The sequence below is a fragment of the Diabrotica undecimpunctata genome, chromosome 8 (assembly GCF_040954645.1).
Source record: "Diabrotica undecimpunctata isolate CICGRU chromosome 8, icDiaUnde3, whole genome shotgun sequence".
NCBI lineage: Eukaryota > Metazoa > Arthropoda > Insecta > Coleoptera > Chrysomelidae > Diabrotica > Diabrotica undecimpunctata.
In genome coordinates this window covers 140,766,006-140,790,489 of record NC_092810.1, presented here as the reverse complement: position 1 = coordinate 140,790,489, position 24,484 = coordinate 140,766,006, and the positions used below count along the sequence as shown (strand labels likewise).

The 24,484-nt window shown below is 32.8% G+C and overlaps 2 protein-coding genes across 2 annotated transcripts in view; one reads left to right on the top strand and one right to left on the bottom strand.

Annotated features, from left to right (window-relative positions):
* The window catches only part of cni (protein cornichon), a 26,597-nt gene extending 3,958 nt beyond the window's left edge, over positions 1-22,639 (top strand). The window contains exon 3 of the mRNA XM_072541202.1: positions 13,897-22,639. Coding sequence (XP_072397303.1) covers positions 13,897-13,924 — 28 coding nt within the window. The 3' untranslated portion in view covers positions 13,925-22,639. The remainder of the gene's footprint in view (positions 1-13,896) is intronic.
* Positions 16,411-24,484, bottom strand: part of GMF (Glia maturation factor) — a 22,081-nt gene continuing 14,007 nt past the window's right edge. Inside the window, exon 4 of the mRNA XM_072541205.1 lies at positions 16,411-19,066. The gene's annotated coding sequence lies outside the window, so the exon portion shown is untranslated. The remainder of the gene's footprint in view (positions 19,067-24,484) is intronic.

Genomic DNA, 24,484 nt, shown 5'->3' with positions numbered 1-24,484 from the left:
TATACACAAATTCTTATACAGGGTGAGTCATAACTATTGGGACATAGACTAAGGACAGGTTATTTGGACCAAAATATGGCTATTGGGCCAAATATGCCTTAATAAAATGTTGCTGAGAAAAAAGATACAGGGGTGTAAATTAATTTGTGTTTTTCGTTTTTTGCTAATAGTTTCCCTGTATATTTATAAATTGCTATCAAAATTGGCACAGAGGCATAATCTTAGACAAGAAATAGTATTTTATTTACAATTTTACGTTTTGTCATAGAGGGCGCCACGTCATTCCTAATGATCAAATTGAGTCTAAACTTTTTCTGATGAAACTTTTTAGTAATTTTTATTAGAAAATATGACGTAAACATCATTTTTACGTAAAATTGGTACCCTTGTTTAAACATGATATTTTATTTCATTACGACTTTCCTTCAAAATGAAAAAGTTTAAAAGTTATAAGCAATGAAAGTAGTTGTTTTTAGTAATTTTTAAATATTTTAATTTTTTTCTTAAAATTCCCGATCTATTTGGGAGGGAGAATAAGAGAACTATTTCTGCAAAAATCCGAATGCCCGAATGACAGATCCGCCCTGATCTAATCGTTAATTGTTTTCGCGTTGAGAAAAAATAAAAAATATTTTTTTTTTTCAAAACATGACTCAAACTGTCATAGATATAGTTTTCCACGAAATAAATGGCGAACCGTTGGAGAAAATGATTTGTACATTGGTGGAACGAACAAATGACGTGCTAAATGTATCAGAGTAATAAGAACAAAACACATTTTATTGGCAGCACCACTTTTATCACTAACATAGTGTTTACATGTTATTTGTAGACTCTTTATAGTATTGTAACTGACGTTGTTTAGAAAAAGGGACCTTAAAATACAATTAATAGATTGTCCCCCATTATTTTCACATTTCAGTATTAATATTTGGGTTGAGTTTACCGAAAGTACAAGCTGATTATAGCCGCAAATGTCAAATATGGAACAAAAAATTTCGGTTTATTAGTGTTGGCATGTTTTTATAATGTTTATGTTGTATGCTTCAAATATAAAGAGATAATACTTTAGAAAAGTATATTTTGATTATATTATGTTATGAATTCTGCAATTTTTGATTTATATAAAACAAGAATGAGTAAATATTTGTTTCTTCTGACATTAATAGCAGTTAATTATCAGAAATTTTTTTGGCAATTGCCCTTTGATAGATTAGGGGATATATTTGGCAATCGTCAAATCAGCAGTTGCCAGATTGCAACAGATGTTTGCAATTAATCTCGAAAGAGACAAATATTTACTCGTTATTGTTTCATATAAACTACAAATTGCAGAATTCATAAAATAGTATAATCAAAATGGACTTTCTTTATATTTGAAACATACAACATATGCATTATAAAAACATCCCAACACTGCCAAACCGAAATATTTTGTTTCATGTTTGACATTTGCGGCTATATTCAGCTTGTACTTTCGGTAAACTCAACCAATATTTGATTTTATATTTTATCAAAACGATCCTAAGTATTCTTATTCAAACTCTTATGATAATAAAAAAAATAACAACAAAAAAACAAAGGAAAATCTTCAAATAATTGAACAAATAATATTAAAGTTGATAGTTACAAATGCTTACGAACAATTAAAAAAAAAGCAAAACCGAAATTGGGTAGTTCGATTTTGATATGATAATAGCATAACTAAGTACTGTTAAAATAAAAATAAAATACAGTGAGATAAAGTAAGAAGTTATGTGTACATTTTGGGAATGTAGTATAGTTTTCATTAGGAGACAAAAAAAACAAAAGTTGTAGGTCCATTGCTATTTATTTCTAAGTTACGCAGCGAGAAAATTGTGATCGAAAATTCTTCTGTTATTCTGCGTATTTATCACATTAGTGCACACATTTTAGCACGGTTACAAATTTATCACTCAGCAAAGTAGAAACTGATCGGTAACTTTCGCTCCGTCGGTAAACTCTCTTCGAAATTTGTTTCACAATGGTACATTATATTCGGAGTTTATAAGCTATGGTCTGGAATTCTTTAATTATAAAAGGCGATGCATGAGCGGACGTATACTTGCCTCATGTTGCTCGTATCACTAATTGACGATTGGAATTTTCGGTGCGCCTGGAAGAGGGAGAGGTTTTGTATTTCGTAGTATTGAGGGCCACATCCAGTTTAGATGCAAATATTCTTTTCCATAGCCTCTTTAATAATCGTGAATAACAGTGAGATGTTTTACTATGCAACTGTGCTTTTTTAATACAATTTGGTGGTCCTCTTGTCTGATGGTATGTTTTGCAACGCCTTATTTTTGGGAGTAACCAAGACAGTTCCTCTTGTTTTCAGTGAAACAACTATTTACAGTACGTTTTGTTGCTCCAATATACACTGAACCACAACTATCCTATACTATACCCGGAACACGGTAAATTCGTGGGCTTGACAACAGTTCTCTTGGATCTTTAACTAATCTTAGACTTTCTTGTATCATGTTCGCTGGTTTAAAGGTAGAGTGGCGTTATGTTTTGCTTGCTTTGCTAAGATTTGCGTTCTTTCCTAACGCTTTTTCTAGATATTTTAATTCTTCTGCCAAATATTCAGATTCACATATTCGGGTAGCACGATCCGTTGTTTTTATTACGTCATATCTTTTGTTTAGGATGATGATTCAAGGTGTTGTTCAAATAACAATTCTTGTTTTTTGATTTTCGGTATAATCTCTGTGTGTTTTTCGTTGGATTTTTATTCTACCAAAGCATCTAAAAATGCAATCTGTTTGTCTCTATTTCCATGGTGACCTACATCTGAGTGTTTAGGGAATTTAACAAATTTTTAAGTTAGTTCACCTTCCTCATGGCTCCTAATTACAAAAGGGTCATCCCGATAACGGAACCAACATAATGGCTTTCATTTAATCTGTTAGTTGTAAGGCTTATTAATGATAGTTATACTCTGCGTCACCATTATCTTGGGGAGCCAATTGCATTGACAATCGATCTAACATTCAATATTCTTTACGAATATTTTCCTTATGAATTTTGAGAAAGCTGCATAGTCGCCGTGGTAGAGCTTCTGTTTCTCGTAATTTGTTGTTCAGTAGAACTAGCTTGGACGTCTTCATCAACATTTAGGTCTTTAATTGTTTTATTCTCCAAAGACGTGAGATTGCTTATGATTGATTTGGCTTATTGTAACGTTCGCGAAATTTTGATTGATGCAAATGTAAATCAACTGATGATGATAAAAGTTTTCATGAAGTTCTCGCTATGATGTTGTGTGCCATTTATAAGAGATTTATTAAGATCGTAAGCGCAAAATTTCGGGCCAATGCTTTTTTTCGAATCCTGAGAAAACTAATAAGTATTTTTGAAAAATTTAAACGCAGAATGAAAGATTACATTATTATCGAGGACCTAAAGTCCCTGAAAACTTCTATAATGTTTAGTTTAGTGAGTTACAGGGGTGAAAAAGAAGAGAAAATTAAGTGTAATTTTTAATTTCAAATATCTCATTCAAAAGAAACTTTTTGTTTATTCTAAGGGACTTTTGGCCCTCGATAATAATGTTATCTTTCATTCTGCATTTAAATTTTTTAAAAATATTTGAAATAATTATCTTGAACTCTAACTTTTGATTGGTCTTTCTTCAGTATAATCAAGTAGCTAGACGACATCTAGCTACTTGATTAATTTGGAGTCTCCTCGCCCTTTCTTTAACACTTTTATTATTTCGATGCTGGCCGTGGACTTCAGTGTTCTGTGCACTTGTGGCTTAGATCTGCCCTCACTGGTACTGGCATAAAGCGGACGATGTGTTTCAACAGGTTTCTTCAGCTTGCTCTCCACTTGTATTTACCCATTATTCACGAGAACTTGTTCGATGCTGGTACTGGCATGCTACACTAGGTGAGCTTTAACATCATATTCACGTCTTGCACGACCTTCTTCATTTTTCTTCGATTTTATACTATTTTGAACATATGTTTGAGTTTTATGTAAATTTGGAATTTAACATTGATGGATATATTTTCAAACGATGCTTTTTGCTTCATCATTCTGGGTTTCTTGAGGAGACTAGGACCTACGCAACCCTGCATGAATTATGAATGAAACATAATTAATAATACAAATACAAAAGGCTTTGAATCGAATTACAATACCTTCAGATAATACACAATTGTAGCACTTATTTCATTTGACTATAAGTGTAAACAAATATCGGCTAATTGTAACACAACTCCAGTAAATATCTATGCATGGAATTACCTTTTATCTAGAATTAATTTGTTAGCACCGGTTAATAGGTGCATATTTATCAGTAGGAAAAAACTGCATGCTTGAAAACAATGTGGTAACAAAGTTACAAAAAAAACGTTGTAGATCTACCAATAGGTGGCGCCACTGTTTTTTTGAATACAATGTACGAGTAAATAAACTGTACAAGTTTTACCTCTGGTGTCAGATTTTGAGTCATATAATTTTTTGTTTTGATATCCAACATCTATGCCAAGTTTGGATCAAATCGGATGTATAGTTTCTGAAATTTGATTTTTTTCGCGGACAGACAGACGGACACCACTTTTATTTTAGGATTTTTTTCGATTATTCATTTTTTCACTGTGTAATAGAAATAAATCAAAATGGATCTACAACTATTATGTATTTTCATCTTGTAAATGAACCCCACTTTTCAAAATGTAACTTTGTATTTAAAACTCTTATTAAATATAGAACATTCCAATAAATAACCATACTCTAGCCTTATACTTCACGGCAAAAATGAATTAAGAAGAAGAAAACTAACTAGAACCAGATTGTTTAAATTTTTGATTAATTTTTTAGTATCGAATGAAATATTTTAACCTAAAACTAATTTACGCTTTTTAGTTCGATATTGTTTAAAGTTTTTAACAATTCTAGTAGGCAATATATTATTATTTTATATGTATTCTATTTTGGTAGCACATTTATCATACAAATTATCCTAAATAGATAAACGAACTTTTTGGTAAGTACTTCAAATATTTAATTTAAGAATTAATCTAATCGTTAATTTTATAGCAACGCTACTCCCTATTTATTGTTAGAGTAATGATAAGGTTTATACAAAAGATTTTACAATAATTGACATTAAATAAAGTTTGTAGTACTATCGTTAACATTTTTATACCATATTAAAAGTAATTACATTACCATACGTACACGTTGAACTAAGAAAGATGTAATTTTAAAGTATATTTTACTATCTACAGTACATTAAACCAACTTACACCTCTAAACGATTAATGGAATTGGCAGAACACCTTTCGTTGTAGTAAAAGGCACGGTAAACTGCACTGGAGTTCTCAATAATCTTTTTCATTACTTACTTTGTTTAGAATATTTTTGCCTGTATTATCAGTTAATTTGTATAAAATGAGGAGCAAAAATTCAAATAGAATTTTAAATATTATTGTTTATTTTGTTTAAAAGTCTGGAAACGGCCAATTATCTCTTAAATTGCTAGTCATAATTATTAACTAAAACTGACAGTTTTGTTTCGAAAAGTTCTGCAAGATAAATTGCTTCTCTAAAATGGCTCTTAACGAAAAAGAATGAATTACTATTCTAATGATGAGAGGGTACGGTGACAGAAAAATATCTTATTGTGAAGTAGCCAACTAGTTCAATGATACTTTCCCAAACCGTTCTCCTATTCATAAGGCGACGGAACAAAAAACTGTAAAGCGATTTGAGGAATCTGGAGAAGTAAAAATTAGATACCGATCAGGTAGACCGAAAAGAGTTATGAATGACAACAAAACTTTAGATATAATGCAAAGTTTTGTTGAAGATCCACATACATCCTCACGCAGCGTTGCACAAGTACATGATGTAGGTCGTTCTTCAGTCTTACGTGTATTACGTAAGAATAAATTTAAACCATACAAAATTAACTTATTGCAAGAATTAAGTGAAGATGGCTTCGATCGTAGATTAGAGTTTACTGAGGTAATGATGGATAAAATTGAAAATGATGAAAATTTCGTTAACAGGTTATGCTTTTCCGATGAAGCAACCTTTACACTGTGTGGAAGTGTAAATCGACACAATTTAAGGTACTGGAGTGACGTAAATCCACACTGGATGCGTCAAAACCATACTCAAAGACCAAAAAAATTAAATGTATGGTCAGGTATAGTAGGTACTCAGTTAATTGGGCAATTTTTTATCGAAGGAAATTTAACGTCAGATAGTTACGAAATGTTACTTAGAAATGAAATTGTACCTACACTGAGAAACTTGTTTGGGGCCAATTTTAATCAGATATGGTTTCAGCAAGATGAAGATCCAGCTCATTTTGGTGTAAATGTTCGGCGTTATTTAGAATAAGGTAGAATTGAATGGTCTTCACGTTCACCTGATTTCAATCCTAAAGATGAAAAATTCAGTTTACAAAACTAAACCAGCAAGTCTTGCAGAACTAAGGCAACGAATTATTGATGAATCTCGAATAATTTCTAGACAATCATGGAGAAATGTGGTAGACGCATTCTACCATCGATTAGGGTACTGTCAACTTACACATGGAGCACATTTTGAACACTTGCTAAAGTAACCATTATGTTAAAAAATGTAATCTATCAATTATTACGTTTTAATGTAGTTGAAAATAGTTAGTATTAAAAAATTTATTGAGACAATTAGGCGTTGCCAGACTTCTGTTCTATTTATTTAAGACCTCCCAGACTACATAAAATCATAAGTGTTACATATGGCCGAACTCGTATTGAATAGGAGATTCCAATAATGACTGTATATACAGGGTGATGAATTTGAAAAACCAAAATTACTAATAATATTCAAGAAACGGCATATCTGGCAACATCGCAAATATCAAATAAGGAATCTTCGTATCCCAAAATAGCTGTACCTCAAATTTTGTACAATTATGACAAGCAATTTACGAGATAATTGGCCGTTTCCAGACTTTTGGGCCATTCTGTATAAATCTATAATCACTGGATTAATTTCACTAATTTTATTTTTCCGGATCCACCACTCTTCTATTAATTGTTCACATTTATTTACAGTTTTAAGATCTTCTTGCCACATTTCCCTAACTGCATCGTCACTGTATCCACTGCATCCAACGTGATTATCATAACACGTTTTACATATACCCCAGATGTGTTTGATGGGATTAAATTGGCAGTGATACGACGGTAACCGTATTACTTGATGTGCATAACTTGATACAATTTGGTCAACTATATAAACTGTTGGTTTTTCATTACGTTTCAAAATTTTCGATTTCCGATTTGAAGGCGTATTACGGAAAATTTATATTATTTTTAACTAACCAGTTTTTTATGCTCGGTACGTTCCACGACTGTTTTGGTTGTTTTTCCAAAATCTCCGAATGGTAAGGTGCATTATCTAAAACTATAACTGATGGTTCACTCAGACTAGGTAACAGTTTCTCCTCAAGCCATTTAACAAACATATCTGCATTATATATTATTTTTAACTCACCAATTTTTTATGCTCTGTACGAGTGTTTTGGTTGTTTCTCCAAAATTTCCGAATGGTAAGGTGCATTATCTAAAACTATAACTGATGGTTCACTAACAGTTTCTCCTCAAGCCATTTACAAACATATTTGCATTTATGTTTTCATGGTAATCAGCAGATTTTGATTTTGAAGAAAAAATCAAATCTGCGTTTTCTATAAAGCCTTCTTTCCCTCCTGCATGAAGAATGATGTGTCTTTTGCCTTCGCTATCTGTGCGTTTTATTGATTTTATGCTGTCGTCTTGCGAAATTCTTTTAATTCCACCCTTTGCAAATATCCATGTCTCATCTAAGTATACGAATGTTGCATTTTTAGATTTAAGTCTAGTATATTGTAAACCACACTACTCCTTTCGCATAAAAGTAAAGTATTATTTTCTTTTTTGAATTTAAATCATAAATCTGTCAACACTTTCCAAAGGCTAGTCCTTTTAATTTCAGAAACTTATCTTTCTCTTATTTTGGCCAGTAAAGTATTTAAACTGACATGTTGATTGTTTTCACACATTCTATACAAAATATTGCGAATCGGTAAGTCAATGCTCCTAGAATGTTTATGAGATGTTTTCTTGTCTTCGTGATACAGTTAGATCTTCTTGAGAATCTCTGGCAGTCTTCATTACAATTTTTAGCTAACTTTCACTTATCCCGAGTGCATCACAAACTTGTTGATTTATACATAATAATGACTTTAAAGGTCCACCATTGTCTCTTTCCATGGTAAAGTATTTATGTACATTTGCAATTAATTCATCAATTTCCAACTTACGTCTAGGCATGATGGTCACTTAAAACTACACGTTTGAATTGCAATATACTGAGTTTAGATCAATATTACAGAAACTTTCTAACTGTTGTGCTTGAGAGGTAAAATATAATATAACCGCTTGCAAAGATCCTAAACACATTAAGCAAATTAGCCTAATGATCATTAGGAATGCCGATTGTAATTTAATAATGTTTGATAAAAAATTTAGAAATGGTTGGAAACCGTACATAAACAAATTCAAATGTTTCCCACAATTATTTTCTTTTTAGTACAAGTATTTTCAGTTAAAAATAAAAAGTGAAATATATTTACCAAAGCTCTAACTTTAACCCGTAATCGCAGACGTCTCAAAACCGGTACAGTCTAACAGACATATGTTCAATTCACACCACTGTTTAAATTGAGAAAATGTTTTAGTTTACTCCGAAGTATTTTTTAACAAAAATTAAAAGTGATATTTTAGTACGTTCTATATCTACTTTGAATATAAATTACTATCCTTAGCACGGTAGTATTTGTTTCAGACAAAAATTATTAAACCAGTAGGTGAAAAAAAATTATGTTAAATAACATAATGCAAGAATCATCATCATCATGCAACCTCTTCTGTCCACTGCTGGACATAGATCTCTCCCATTTTTCGCCACTCTTCACGGTTCTGTGCTTCTTGTTGCCATTTCTTGGATATTCGTCCAATGTCGTCCATACAGCGTGTTGGTGGTCGTCCTCTGCTGCATTTGTCTTCTCTTGGACGCCAGTCAATAAATTCAATCAATGGACCAGAAAACTAATTGACTGGCGCCCAATGCAAGAATACTATTTATTAAAAAAAAATGTACCAAAGTATGCAAAACTATAAACAACGGGTTAATGACATATATATTTATTTTATACCTAAAATTTAGCAAAGTGTTAACATTATGGAGAACACCAGTGCAGTTAACCGTGCCTTTTGCTACAGCGAAAGGTTTTCTGCGAAGTCCGTTAATCGTATAGAGATGTAAGTTGGTTGAATGTACTGTATCTTCGCATATATTTATTCGCGTATATATTTTTTATATTTTTTTTTGAGACAAGTTTTAAAACAAGTTTTCAAATTTCAAACTTAAATCAGTTTAACATTCGTTCTTCATAAATAAACTAAATACACAATCGATAAAATTCTAATATTTTGAATAATCGGGAAATGTGGAAAATAATATATAGATATTTTTATGAGTCAAGATATAGTATTTACTAGTAAATTTTTACCACTCATAGAAACAACAAACTTTATTTTTTGTACGTTATTTGTTACACGATAAGATAAGAGTAAAAAGGTGCCATTAATATACAGTTTTGGCATTGACCAATTTATGTGAATGTGGAATACTGAATAGAAATTTAATTTATGAAAATGTATGAGAAGCATACTATTATACAGGTAGGCCATTAATGCGTTTATACTTACGGAGTTAATAAATGCTAAGGATTTTATCGTTAAAAGCAAATCCCTTCAAATATATTTTAATCGAACTTTATACGGAAAAAGCTATTTTTACCTCTTAGAAAGCAAATTCGGGTAGGAGGTTAATTTATAATAAAATATACACAAAACGACTTTCAGAGGTAGCAGTTTTCTTTTGTACATGAAATTTTTGTCGACCTGTACATACCGACTGTACAAAATGTTCTATTTTATGAGTTTATGTTATTTTTTTAAATGGACAATATTACATTTTTCTGTGGCTTCATCGATTAAGTGTTGCAAACGTGATTTAACTAACTTTATTTCAACTCCAAAAGAAAACTCACTAAATTATAAATATCATAACTTTTAATTATATTAATAATGATCGCTTACACAATAATTCGGCAATGTTAATAATCAAAAGCCGCCTCAGCGGGTTTATATAAGCAGAACAAGTGTTCTCGAAGTGCTAGCAGAGGCACGGCGATCGAATTCACGCGATAATACCAAATTCCAGTTAGTTACCGTCGACGAGAACATCAATAGAAACGGTGGGTGGAACAGTCGGGTGAAAAGAGTATTCTCGCTTCGCCAAAGCACAGGACCGCAATTAGGGCCATGTAAGATAGCAATATTTACGTTTTTATTTTATTAAAAACACATAAAGATAGCAGTTCTGTCATACCAACGAATGTTCTCCGTTTTAAATATAAATTAAAACGTTTTGTAATCCTGTTGAAAGAGACGCCGATAAGCAAATTGTTTGTGCAATGCATACAAACTTCTGGCAACCGCTGTGAAAACAAGGTTTGGTCGAGTGGCAAAGTGATTCAGTCTTTAAGATTATGAATTATAGGTATTTAAAATTTTCAGTGCCGTTATTGGTACAATTCCAAATTTTTACTGGTTCTTATTCTGTTGTTAAGTATTTGGTCTTTTCTTGGTTTATATCCAGTCTATTTTTTGGTTTCTTCTAGTTTTTGGAGCATATAGGATATATTTTTTTCCTCTTGAGTCGTTACCACTTGGCCATTTGCAAAACTTAACGTGTACAAGAAGTCGTCTCGAATTGGTATCCCCATACCTGCACATTTCCTTTTCCTTGACTTTAATATTTGTTCTAGGAATATCTTGAACAGCATCGGAGATGTAGAGCATCCCTGCAGTGAGCCTTCTGTAGTTCTAAATTCGTTCGAGTATTTATTGCCGATTTTAGCTCTTACCCTGTTGTTGTTGTATAGGAAAGATGATGATGATAATGATGAAATTCTATGTAGTTTTTTTCCTATACGTAATTATTTCATTAACGAATCGTCCTGATATGCTAGATTTTTGTTCTTTGGAGTTCTTATGACATTCTTCACTTCGCTTAAACTTAGCTCACTCTCATCAGATCACTCGTCATCTTCATTTTGATTTCCTTGTTGTTTATGTTCTGTGCCTGTCTCTATGAAATCTGGGTGGTTTTCTGTGAGTAGTTCTTTATAGCATTTATCCAATTTATCACATGCGACAAAACAATATTATACTTTTTTCTGTACATTCATATTATTACTATATCTACTGTATTACTCTATAAAAATTATCACTTAATCCAACCCTTAGTAATAATTCCTACTCCAATTCTAACCCCACCCTCAAGAAACAGACATTTTTTGGCCAATGAAAAATAAAATCTCTCTTGACTGTTGGCTCCCGTAAACAGGAGACGCTTTTTTCGATCCTATCTCTGATTTTGGTGCCCGTATGAATAGACGTTATTTATCACCTGTCTGACTGTTGGCTTCCGTAGAAAACAGACGTCTTTTTCCCCTCTATCTGATTTTTGTCCTTTATAGAACAGACATGTTCTTCGCACTCTCTGAAATTACCGTAACCAATAGACGCTTTTCACCTCTATGTCTTTATCTTTTATCTTATTCTTGGATTTTCCAACTGCTACACGTGATATTCCTCTCTCTCTCTGTTTCTGTTTTCGACGTTGGTTAAAATTTAAGAAGATTGGTTTCTTATTAAAAGCAGGATTGCCTCCCCCCTACAGTATCCGATGGGACTCCCTTCGTTCGAGGTGTGGATTACCATCCAGGAAACCACATCCTCATTTTAAATGCTATAGCCTGATGCCAAAACCCCACTTTGGAGGACACGTAATTTCAGCCGCCCATTCTGCATCTAACGATGTTTGCAACCGCCCACTCTGAACCCCCCTTGACTTTATACCAGCCCTAAAGTCTGGGATGCCACTTACGCCATTCCCGCCGTCGTGATCTTCGCTCATGTCCCTGGGCAGGGGTCTGTGATATACTCCACAGAACTGGGGGTCACTAGCTGAACTTTGTCATCTGTTCACTCCGGGCTATTGAAGTGAGAGGTGTCCACCCCTTCGACGTGGACGCGCCAGGCAAGAATTATCTATATGGGCGTTAGAGAAGGACGCTCTAACTCTTCACGGACCTCGTTAATGATCATGTATGATTTCATTTTATTTGATAAATATAATATTTTATTATATATTAAATTAGCAATATTAAAAAATGGTTAAAAAAGAAATAAAAAAAATTGTTTGATGCGGGACTCGATCCTACATCACGAAACTAGGCCGCTCGTTCAAAGCTTCACCTAACAATAACTACCAAAAGTTACTACCAAATAACTTCCAAAATATGAGCTGCGAAAAAATGATTATCTGAGCCTTTATCAAGTGGGATTTTGTTTCATATGGTTCTTCGCTTTATCGTTAGATGTAAATTGCCTAAGACTTGGAAATCCAAACTGATTAAACGTTGAAAATCCTTTTGTACACTGAATGTTGTTCATTAACTTATAATATGCTACATATATTTCACTGTACCACGATTAAACAGGAATGATCTAAACCTAGCTAATAGCTGTATTAGAAAACACAAATCGGTATATATAACTTCTATTAGAGATCGGTCGAGAACAACGACGTTTTTGCCATAGTTATCTCCAATTTCCATTGAACCAGAGGCACTAATAGAAGATAACTTAACCAATAATTACAAGATTTTAATCATACAAAATATTTATACTATATTCTCTATAGCGTGTTCTATTTGAAGAAATGTTAGGTTTGACTTTGGTAGCTTCCTGGTATCCATATTGTACGTAAACGACTTGTTGGATGACTTTCAGTCACAAGAGCCGGATGAAATATTGAATGTTAATCAATAGTGATTTCCTTTTCTCTCTCTTTTTCTCTCTCTCTCTCTTTCTCCCTCTCTATCGCTCTCTCCCTCTCTATAGCTCTCTCCCTCTCTGTGTTTTTTCCTCTTAAGAGAGATTAAAATGTAACTCTAAACACGATCTCAATTAACTCTAGCTAACAGAATCTTAAACTTAGCACCACAAAAAGATCATTTTTCCTTTTTACCTGCGATTAAGTTTTTTTTTTATGTGGAGCAACAGCATGAACGGTGGAAAAGCAGAATCAGGCAAGTGGGCAAGGGTTCTGTTTGCCAACTCCATAAATCGACCAGCCTCTGAGCCACTACACACTACGACAGACTAATTGTCCCGAAGCTCTTGCGAAGACGATCAAATTATTTGAATTATGTTGAAGATTTGGATTCAGCCGGTCAAAATACATACAAAACAATTGTAAAATCCCATGGACCTCAATCGGCCACAAAACCCCCAATTTGCCCCTAGACTACTCAGTACTCCGCAAGAAAAAGCAGTATTCCCTTTCCTTAGGTAGCTAAGGCGTATGGATCTTTCATCACGTTCATTATCGTGTAATGATTCTTTTGTGGTAAAGCTTTTGTGTCTTAGAATTTTCTCAACGGAAATATGACAATGTAACTCCTAACAGTACTCAAAATAATGATGAAACTTTGTATACGTCCAAGTAATTTTAATATTGTCGTCATCGTATTCCTTGCACGCACCTTGTATATTGCATCGTTGTATTTTTTAGATTATTTTAAAGCCAAATAAAACCTTTTAATATTGTTTGCGATTTGTAAAATTCCAAACATTCTTAAAAAACTGATTCACTACATTTTCATAACGATTTTGGGGTATCTTTTTACTCTTATTGGGAATATTTAAGAACCGAAATCCCTAATGTTTTCCCTATTTGTTCCAGAATGATATACGTGTTAATTTCCAACTGAGAATTGACGGCCTCCTCGACCGTACGACAAGACATTTTCGAACAGTAAAATCATTAGTTTTAGTAACAAATACAAAGACAGTTGGGAATTCGGTTCTCGATATTATGCAGAGTATTTCTGATGATGAAAAGTTATTGGAGGAATAGAAACGCATAATTTGCAGAACTGACTTACCCATGTAATCGCCAGGTATGATGGAAAGTATGTACTTTAATGTTTTGTTAGTATTTTTACAAGAGAAGCTAAGTAGGTTTTTGTGAAGAATTAGTTATTTGTTATACTGGATACTTTTTATTAACTCACTAATTAATTATATCCTACGAATCCCAATTTAATAATGCACACATTGGAAAAGTCTAGGGATATTTTTAGAAAGAGACGTAAGTTCTTCTATAATTGTTAATTGTTTTGGGTAATTAATATTCACTTTGTAGTGATTAGTAGTATTTAATGTACAACAAAATTTGCTGAAATGTCAAAAATACAAAGTATGGCGTCCATCCTGGTTTATTACAGCTCTACATGTGTTTTTCTTGTTATGGTACGTTTGCCCATTCTTCTATCAGACGTTCTCGGAAACGAAACGGCGTGTATATGTTACCCATGGGATATACGTGGAGTAATTCTTCATTGATGGGATTCAGGTCGCGGGATTGTGCTGGCCAAGGCAATACATCACTACCTTCGTTGGAAGCCAGTACTTATGTCACTAGGCGTGCGACATGTGGACGAGCATTATTATGCAGGAGGTGGAAGTTTTGACAAACAGCACCAGCAAACGGACGAACAATAGGTTGAAGAATGATGTTGAGATACTGCTGAGCTGTAAGGAAGCGATCTGGAAAACGAGGTTTTTTCAAATTCTGATTCATCTCATCGGAGAATAAAACTGTAGCCCAATCATTTGCATCCCAGTTTTGATATTCTTGACATCACTCTAATCTTGCAGCGCGATTGCCTCTGGAGATAGGTGGACATCTCAATGGTCTAAGACTGTGGAGATTGGCTTTATAGATACGATTTCTTACAATATCACGACCTATGGTTACCTGGTGTGCCCGCTGCAAGTCGATAACCAATTCAGGTGTGATCTTCTAGCGGTTAACACTAAAAAATCGGTCTTGAGCTGCAGTTGTAGCGCACTCACGTCCTGGATGACGTTCGGCTGGATTTCCAGTGTCACGAAAACGCCGCTACAATTGACTTATAACACTTTTTGAGACTCTCATGCGCTCAGCTACATTAGTTTGCCGCATACCATCTTGAATAAGGCCTACAGCCCTATGCATCTCATCCAAAGTTAATTTCATGATAAAAAAAAATATTTTTAGTGCACTAACTAAACAAGAACTTTCTAACGCGAACGTAATCGATAATTTACTGCAGTATAAAAACTTAATTTTTTCCTCTCCTGTTAAAAACTTTGTCAAATATTCGTTATCACTTTTGCCGTTTTGTTTGACTCATAAAAATCCACAGGATGAGCAACTATGCAAATTTAATTGAAATTAAAACCACATGAATTTATTTTTATTAATTTTATTATGTTATAAAAATATCCCTAGACTTTTCCGATGTGTGTATATAAAGATGTTGAAATAAAATACTTATTTGAATATACGAAAATACACTTCAAATATTGTTTCGGAATATTTATTGTAACTAGTAAGCTCAACCTATGAATAATGAAATGTTTTATCAATAACTATACCGTTCACGTTAATGTTATAACCAAAAAAATATAATTTTCAAACCTAAACTTTGGAGTTTTAATTATGAGAATGTTATTTATGAAATATTATTTAGAATTTAAAATGATTTTGCTTCTCTGTCTGGTAAAAAAATCTAATTTGTAAAAGTAAAACTTCTTGCAATGCAATGTAGTAAATTAGTTTTATAAAAACCCAATATTCGTACATTGTATTCAGAGTTTATAGCCCTTGGTCTGGAATTTTTTCTTCCAAGAACTACGGCAGTGATATGGAGTAGGCATAGACATATTTTCCTGTTGCCCCTAGCATTCACTGATGATCACTGTTCTTTTTTCGTAATGTTGCAGTCTCAAACTGTTTAGATGCAGATCCTCTTCTTTACACAGGCGTTTTTGAATTTTTTATAGCCTCTGAACATCAATGGATAGGCATGTGATATTCTACTAAGCATATGTGTTTTTTCGAATAAAATTTTGTCGTTTTTGTTCCTCAGTCCTCTTATGTTCAATTAAGCGAGCATTTACAGTCGTTTTTTGTTCCAATTTGTACTGAACCACAAGTAAAGGGAATATGGTAAATTCGTTGAGTGAATAACGACGTTGGTGAGGTGGACAATGAATGTCATATTTTGCGAAAATATTGACTATTCGATCTATAAAATTTAGCGGGAGAAAGCAAACATTTAAGAAAACAGGAGGCCTAATTGTTACTACTACCTGTTGTATACTGAGTTGTAAATCGCACTCTCTTAAAGGCCAATTCATGAATCCAAACCACAATTTATTTTCTTCAATAAATAAAGTGTGGGACCTGTTGCGTCATCTTATTGAAACCTCAACTCCACCACATCAAGGCGGTTCAATTCAGGAACAAAAACGTCATTCATCATAGTTCTATAAAGCAACCACTGACTTTTAACGTTTTCACCAGCAATGTTTTTCAAAAAATAAGTACCAGTCATTCCACCAGCCCATAAAACACCAAATGCTTTTCTGAATGTTGGATGTCTGGATCTTCTTAGCAATTGCTTAATGATTATGTTCACTGGCAATCTGGTTTTGGGCTGATTAAATGTATATCGTGTTCGGTCTAAAAATAACAACGTTAGCGAAGAAATTAAAAGGAGAATACTGTTTGCCAATAAGTGTTACTATGGCTTGACAAGATAGAAGACCTCAAAACGTGCTCACTTGCACAGAAGGACCAAGAACTGCTTAAACGTTTCGAGCCAAAAGTTCTAAGAAGAATATATGGAGAAATAATAGGTTTGTGGCGTGGGCGTTGCAACTTTGACTTATATAGAAGTTTTGGGGTCCTCCACCTTATAGTTTATTTGGGAAGCCTTTATTCTTCTATGTATCACCGTCTCTATCCTTGACTTGCCTGCTGCTCTTCTGCAGAAGTCCATTTCTGTTGCTGTAGCATTTTTTATCTTGAAGAGGCCATACGTCTGAGCTATATGTCTTCTTCTTCGTCTTTTTGTTTAGAGATGACTCTGTCTGTTTTTCAATGTGTCTCAGTATGTTGTCGTTCCATCGTTTTCGTGTCTTACCATCGATTTTTCAGAGGGTTTTTATCTCTGCTGTTTCTAGTATTCTTTTTTTTTTCTCTGTCTTAGATTGCGTATGTCATTATTGCTCTGATGAGTGTTTTGTAAATTATGCCTTTCATTTATTTCTCCATAATGTTTCATTCAGGCACCCTGCCACTCTGTTTGCTCTATTCACTTAATCTTCCACTTGTGTTTCGAGATTTCCGTAGCTAGATAATGTGATGCATAGATATTTAAAATCCGTAAACTAATTTTCGAAACCAAATTCAGATTTTTGCTTTAATCTGTGCCTTCTAAGAATTGCAAGGCAAAACAGACATGAGCGATAAAACCTTGTTGTTCTTCCGCTGGTGCTATAATTTCATTCCGTTTATTTGTTATCACTTTGATTGGCAATGTTAGTGTTGTGTTTAATAAATTAATTCCTCTGTTGTAGTTCTTCGGGTTCGATAGCCTTTGAAAAGAGCTATTACGATAATTGATCTCCATTCTTTTTGTTTTGTTCGATCATTTTTTGGATTAATTTCAATAGTTATTTGGTCAGATCTGGTCCTCTATACTTTAGAAGCTCGTTCGGTATTCTGTCCTCTCCTGGCGATTTTCAATTTTTTAATTTCCTTAATGCTTCTCTTACCTCTCTCTCCTCAATGTTCATTTTTTCGTTTGTCATCACTTCTGGTATTGGTGGTTTATTATCATCTTTTTAGTAAATAGGGATCAAAAGTAGTCTGCCCATGTTTCCTTCTGAATGTTTCTCGTTTTTTTAGTTCGTTCATTTCGTTTCTTTGTCTTATGAGCATTCTCCACATTTCTCTTTGTGTTCTTTGAAAGATCTTTTGTTTATATCTTCCGTATATGTTTGTGGCTTTCGAGTAGGTGTTGACGAGTTGTTTGGGTCATTTCACAATTTAGCCACGATCCAAATGCGAGCATGGCGTCATCAATGCTTGTTTACTGGACTTTTTTTGGTCCTTGTTGAAGCTGATCTTAATCACGGTTTTCCTTACTAATTTTAAGTCGTCCCTCTTTTGAAGTATAGCCTGTATCCCATCCACTTAAATGGTCAATTGAAGCAAGCCCTCACATTCTCATCAGGCATCGACTTACCGATGTGACTTATTTATTTCAGTTGCTGGATATGTTTCTTGCTTTTTTTTATATTTCATATAGTAATTTTTCATAGTGCAAAATAATATATCCAATAAAGTTTAGCAAACTCTTAAAAGCAATAAAACTATTCATAATAGCAATCCTACTAAGCAGACTAGTAAAAATATAAAATATCAAACATGTTACAATTAATGTATTTGTTTTACTCCCACATGTATATACCAATCCGTTTTTAATGTTCATTTTTAAGTCATATAATTTATTGAACTTTTTTGATTGTGTATTGTACTCAGATTTAAAACACTTATGTTACCTCAATATTTATTTAACTAAAAAAATTCTGTAATTGGCAATATTTCCAGATCTAATTGTTAAACCTTGATCTGAACATTCATATCTTTTTGTCCAACTAGAAGTAGTATCAACCGCTATTACTACGTAAACAAAGGCATGTAGTTAATTTTTTTAGTACCCTTAAACTTAATTTAATAAATTTACTTCAATATTTTTAAAAATATACCAATTTTTTAATTCACTCATTTTCCTCCCGGGTAGTAAACATTTATAAAATGAAGTATTACATATATTTAATAAAAATTTAACAATCTAAGTCACATAATTATATTTTCCAGATATTTTTAGTTGCAGTACTCTCAATCATAGTTGGCTACTTTATGACAGAGATCCTGGAAAGATCAATTCACTTCAAACATTCAAAAAATGTTTCCTCAAATTTGTTTCCTTGTACGTTCAATAGGCCTTGGAAATCTAAAACAAGTTATATTTAAACATAAACTTCATCATCATCAACCTCACATAGGTCTTCCTCAGCTCTTTCCATCTGTAATCTGCATCTGTCTGTAGAGATGTATTGGAAGAGGATTTTCAAAAAACTGTGACAACTGTTACTGTTCCACTGAAAAAACTGTGACAAAAAATTGTTTTTTATTGGAGCAGCTTTCCAATGAGAAATCAATCATCAATCTGGTTCCTCTTCCTGCACTCTATTAAGTTATTTACTTAACACAGTATTTTGAGTTCAGATAATAACATGTTACAAATATTTGGTTAATATTAAAAATCATCAGTATGAATAAAAAATTAATGGTTGCGTCTGCAATTTTTTAAACGCTCAACTGTATGATTGATTGCATTAAAATATGTGGTTACATTGCAGTAGGCAATCGATTCCCGGGATTCCCCTAAATAGTGTTTTGATTTCTGACAAGTATCTTTTTTATTATCTACGTACTCAACAGCCTGCCTTGCAGTTGCAAATAAAAATATAAAAGTGCTTCATTTGTTTCGTTAAGATTTCGTAAAGTTAATTTATTAAACAATAATGAACAGGAAAATAAATCTGTGATCTGGAACTATTTTAAAGCCGATAACAGAGAGAAAGTGTAATTTATGCAGTCAAATAATAAGTTATAAATCAAGTTCCATTAATTAAAAAAAAAACATTTGCAAAGGAAACATCCGTTAGTTAACATAGAACAAGATTCCTCATCTTCACAAAATGAAATGACAAATGCATATAAGAGACAATTACCAGAAACAGAAAATAACGACGGTGATGATCCCACAGAAGGTTCTTGTTTTAGTAAGATATCTAAATAGACAAAATTAGATTATGCTCCAAGAACCTTCATACGTGCTGTCCAAAATAAAATCAAGAGATGCTTGATTAAGATAACTGAAGACTTTCAGGATTTTAGTGTTGTAGAGGACAAAGGTTTCCGAAGTGTTTTAAATCCTGCATATCAAGTACCTAGTAGGAAAACCATTACACATAATTTATTACCAACAATATACGAGGAAACTCTGACTGTAAGTCTTTAGTGAGAAATGTAAAATCTGTCACCATAACTACAGATAGTTGGACTTCCGTTAATATAGAGAGCTTTATGGCGGTAACAATACACTTATACATATTTTTGAAATAAAATCTATATTATTAGATTGCTCTGCCTTTTCACAAGCACATATAAATGTAAATTTAGCAACGGAGTTAAAGAAAGTCATTACTGAATGGGGACTCGAAAATAAAATATTAGCTGTTACAGATAATGCAGCTAATATTACCAAAGCTGTCAAAGATATCTTGCATTGGAAACATTTAGGATGTTTAGCCTATACCATTAACCTAATTGCCAAAGATTCTATTACTATTATCGAGCCTGTCATAGCAAAAATTAGGAACTTAGTGGCACACTTTAAACGCAGTACGTCAACTACAGAAAAATTATTAGATGTGGAGAAACAATCAGGCAAAATACCAAAAAAATTGCCCCAAGATGTTTCAACGAGATGGAACTCTACGTATTATATGGTAGAAAGGATTCTTGATTTAGAAGAAGCCGTAAGAACAACCATGGCACTTAGAACCGTTGGGAACAATTACAAAAATTATGAGCGGCGATACTTATATCACTCTATCTTCTGTGATCATTCTTACAAATAGACTTGTACACATGTTAACAGAATTGAAGAAAGAAGAACTATGTGCCTTTCCCCTTAATATGGTTTGTGCAATGCTACATAGCAGAAAAGAACGGCATTTAGGCCTAGAGAACAGTAAGACATTAGCAATATCAACTTTTCTAGATCCTAGATTTAAACATGTGGGATTTTCAACTGAAGCTGTGGCAGATCGTACAAAAAAATTAATCATAAATATGGTAGCTCATAAAATTAATGAAGAAAAACCATGTCAAGAAAATAAGATTGATCCCAGCGTTCCTTCTACCAGAAACCAAGCTTCTATAAAGAAAATATCTATTTGGAGTAATTTTAAAGATAAAGCAGCTATATTTCATCCCAGTGGTACATCCTCTTCGCGTGCTGTAGTTGAGGTCGAGATCATCATAGCTATTTTAATTTTTGAGGCAGTAGCTCTAAATAGTTGTTTTGAGCTGCATCCAAACCATTCTTTCAGGGTCTTAAGCCATGAAATTCGTCTTCCGATGCTTCTTCTGCCATCGAAGAAGCATCGGAAGAAGACGAATTTCATGGCTTAAGAACCTAAAAGAATGGTTTGGATCTTTCCTTGCATCATGAGTCGCAGGATACCATACTTCTCGCCCCGCATCACATGTCCGAGATACTATAGCTTTCTTTCTTTAATTGTAAGTGCAACTTCCTTCTCTTTACCTATTCTTCCAGTACTTCATTGTTCGTAACTCTATCTACCCAGGAAACCCTCATAATTCTTCTATAGGTCCACATTTTAAAGGCGTTAAGTCGTCTCATTGTGTCTAGTTTTAACGTCCATGATTCCACTCCATAGTATAGTACATAGTTACCCCTTAGTGTCAAAAGTGGTAATTGAAAAATTAGGTACAGTTGCCACCTCAGTACCGTGTGAGCGCATATTTTGAAGAACTGGGCTGATAATAACGGACCGAATATCAAGATTAAGTTCAGAAAGGGTGAAACAAATAGTATATTTAAACGTTAATTCAAAGTAAATTATTGTTTAAAGTTTATTGATAAATGTTTTGTTTTTTAAAGAATGTTTTTTGGTTTTTGTTTAATTAATATTATATTTTAAAATAAATATTTACATATCTTTCTTAGGAAATTTTTGTGAGTTTGTTAAAAACTTTTATTTTCGTAGAGTTAGGGACGATGTTCCAAAAGGGCATAGTGAACTAATCAGCCCGAGTCTCTGACGAAGCAGTGATGCTGAAACGATATAACACTATTGATTGATCTATTAATAGAATCTTTTTTACTTCTTGAAAGTACAGGATCCGTCAGTTAATAGATTTGCAGATCCAACAAAAAGAATAGAACAGTCTACAGAAGCATAATGTCTTGTTTAAAGTAAGAGTCTGACAACCTTCCTCAGTGTTAAAATGACATTGTCTATTTACAGTGTAGAGCAGGTTTTTCCTAGAGCGCGAAGAGTATCAAATTCCTTTTGAATCCTTGTTTTTAAACGGTAAATCTCAAGCAATAGGATGGCAAACACTTTATTCTTCAGTACACCGAACAAGGATAGTTGTATGGACTTAAATCTGTTGAGTGCGCATGTCACTTGATTCTTCTTTTTCTTTCTATCTATATGTCAATCATTCATATATTTAATTACATATTATAATAAATAAATTTAGTGACGGTATTTCATAAGCACAATATTTTTAATACGTATTTTATGATTTATTAAATTAAGTGGGTACATTTCCTATAATATTTTAACTTCTCGTTGCAGGTAAAGATACTCAATAAAATAAGAATTTTGCAATGTTCATAATATCGTTTATTTAATAATATTTAAATCAAAATCTGTATCGCCTTATCATCTGTAAATATTTGTAATAAAATGTTTTATTTACATGAACTCGTTTTAATTACAAGAAACATCGAAAATATTTTTTTATGTGTTTTATACATATAAGTAATCCAAATAGGTTATTTCCGTGACCTTGACCGGCCAGGTATCTGACAATTAATTTTTTGAGTTTTATGTACCTTGATAACTCAAATAGTCCATTGAAAAGTTACATTGAGATTACATTTTTGAGAGGACACAATTTTATTTTTTTTATGTGTGCGGGTGGTTAGTATAACCTTAAGTTTAAATTTGTAGGGTCGCCACTCTTGTCCCTCGGTCGCCATCTTGGAAAAATGGGGGCAAAGTGTTTTCGCGCTGTATCTCATAAATTAGCAACCCTGCAGAAAATTTTATCAAACATTATTTCTAGCAAATTAAATTTTCTAAACTTTATTTTCATTACTTTTTATCGTAAAATTGGAAATAAAAAAAATTATAAACAAAAATAACTAAAAATTCTTGATAAAATTTTCTTTTGGCCTTATTGTTTTTCTGGTCGTTTTACAATAAAATGGCATTAGGGCTATATTATAGAGGGTTTTTCATAGAGTTATTTTCAATACTAATTTGTTTAATTTCATTAATCTCTCTGGATTTAACAGCGCTCCGAAGTTTACCAGGTTCTTGAATACTCGCCATCTTGGAATAAGGAGTGCAAAGGGTTTTCGCGCTGTATCTCGTAAATTAGCAACACCATAGAAAATTGTATTAAACATTATTTGTAGCAAATTAAATTGTCTATAATCTTCCTATTATTTTTAATCGTAAAATGGAAAATAAAAAATATATAAACAAAAATAACTTAAAACTTTTGAACAAATTTTCTTTTTGGCTTTATAACCTTTTTCTGACTATTTTACAATAAAAAGTCTTCAGAACAATATTATAGAGAGTTTTCAAAGAATGATTTTCACTACAAATATGTTTAATGTCAATAATTTCTGTGGGTTTTACAGCACTCAGAAGTTAAGCGGGTTCTTGAATACTCATAAGAATACGATAAAACGAACGAACGAGCTGCATCTTGTATTGGCGGAAGCGATGATAAGTTAAATGTAAGTTTGGTCACTGTCTTGGTAAATCGTTTTGATCTCATGCTATTACGAGAATCATCTTTATTTCCACCAAGAGACGAAAAACCGTTCGCCAACGACAGTGGGCAAAGATGGATCTGCTTTCTCGCTGAGAAATAATGCTGTTCCGCTAGCTAACTCAGGATGTTTCTGCAAAATTTTGATGAATTTAAGTTTACCGATCTTGTAAGCTACTAATATTGTGTCGCATCCTGAAAAAGCATGGGAAAGCAGCAAATTCTCTGCAATGACGTAGCCATATACAAAACATAAAGGACACTATAATTGATGCGACTTCACCCTTTAGGTTTAAAAAAATTAGACACTTTGGACACACATTGGTAATGTCTAACGAGTCTTTTTTAAAAATTCTGCTCTAAATTATTCATTCAAGAAGAGCGCGCAAAATATATAAATATCGCATGACCATCTATACAATGATAGAATCTACTACCTATATACATTTGCCGAAGAATTGTAAAATAGCGCTAGAGAGAGTAGGCAAGGATCAGAATATTTAATCTGTATAATCTATTCACAAAAAAAAAATCGGTTGCCTGTAAAGTCGGTTTTACGGGCGAAGATTTTACGTGACAACGTCTTTTTTATATATTATTTTATATATTATATATTATTATATTATTATTTTATATATTATTTATATTTTATATATAATATTTTTATATATTATTTATTTTATATTATATTATTGATCTTATTATTTTCTACAAAATTTATTTGAAAATTTTTTCGATATATCAATTAGTTGCGGAG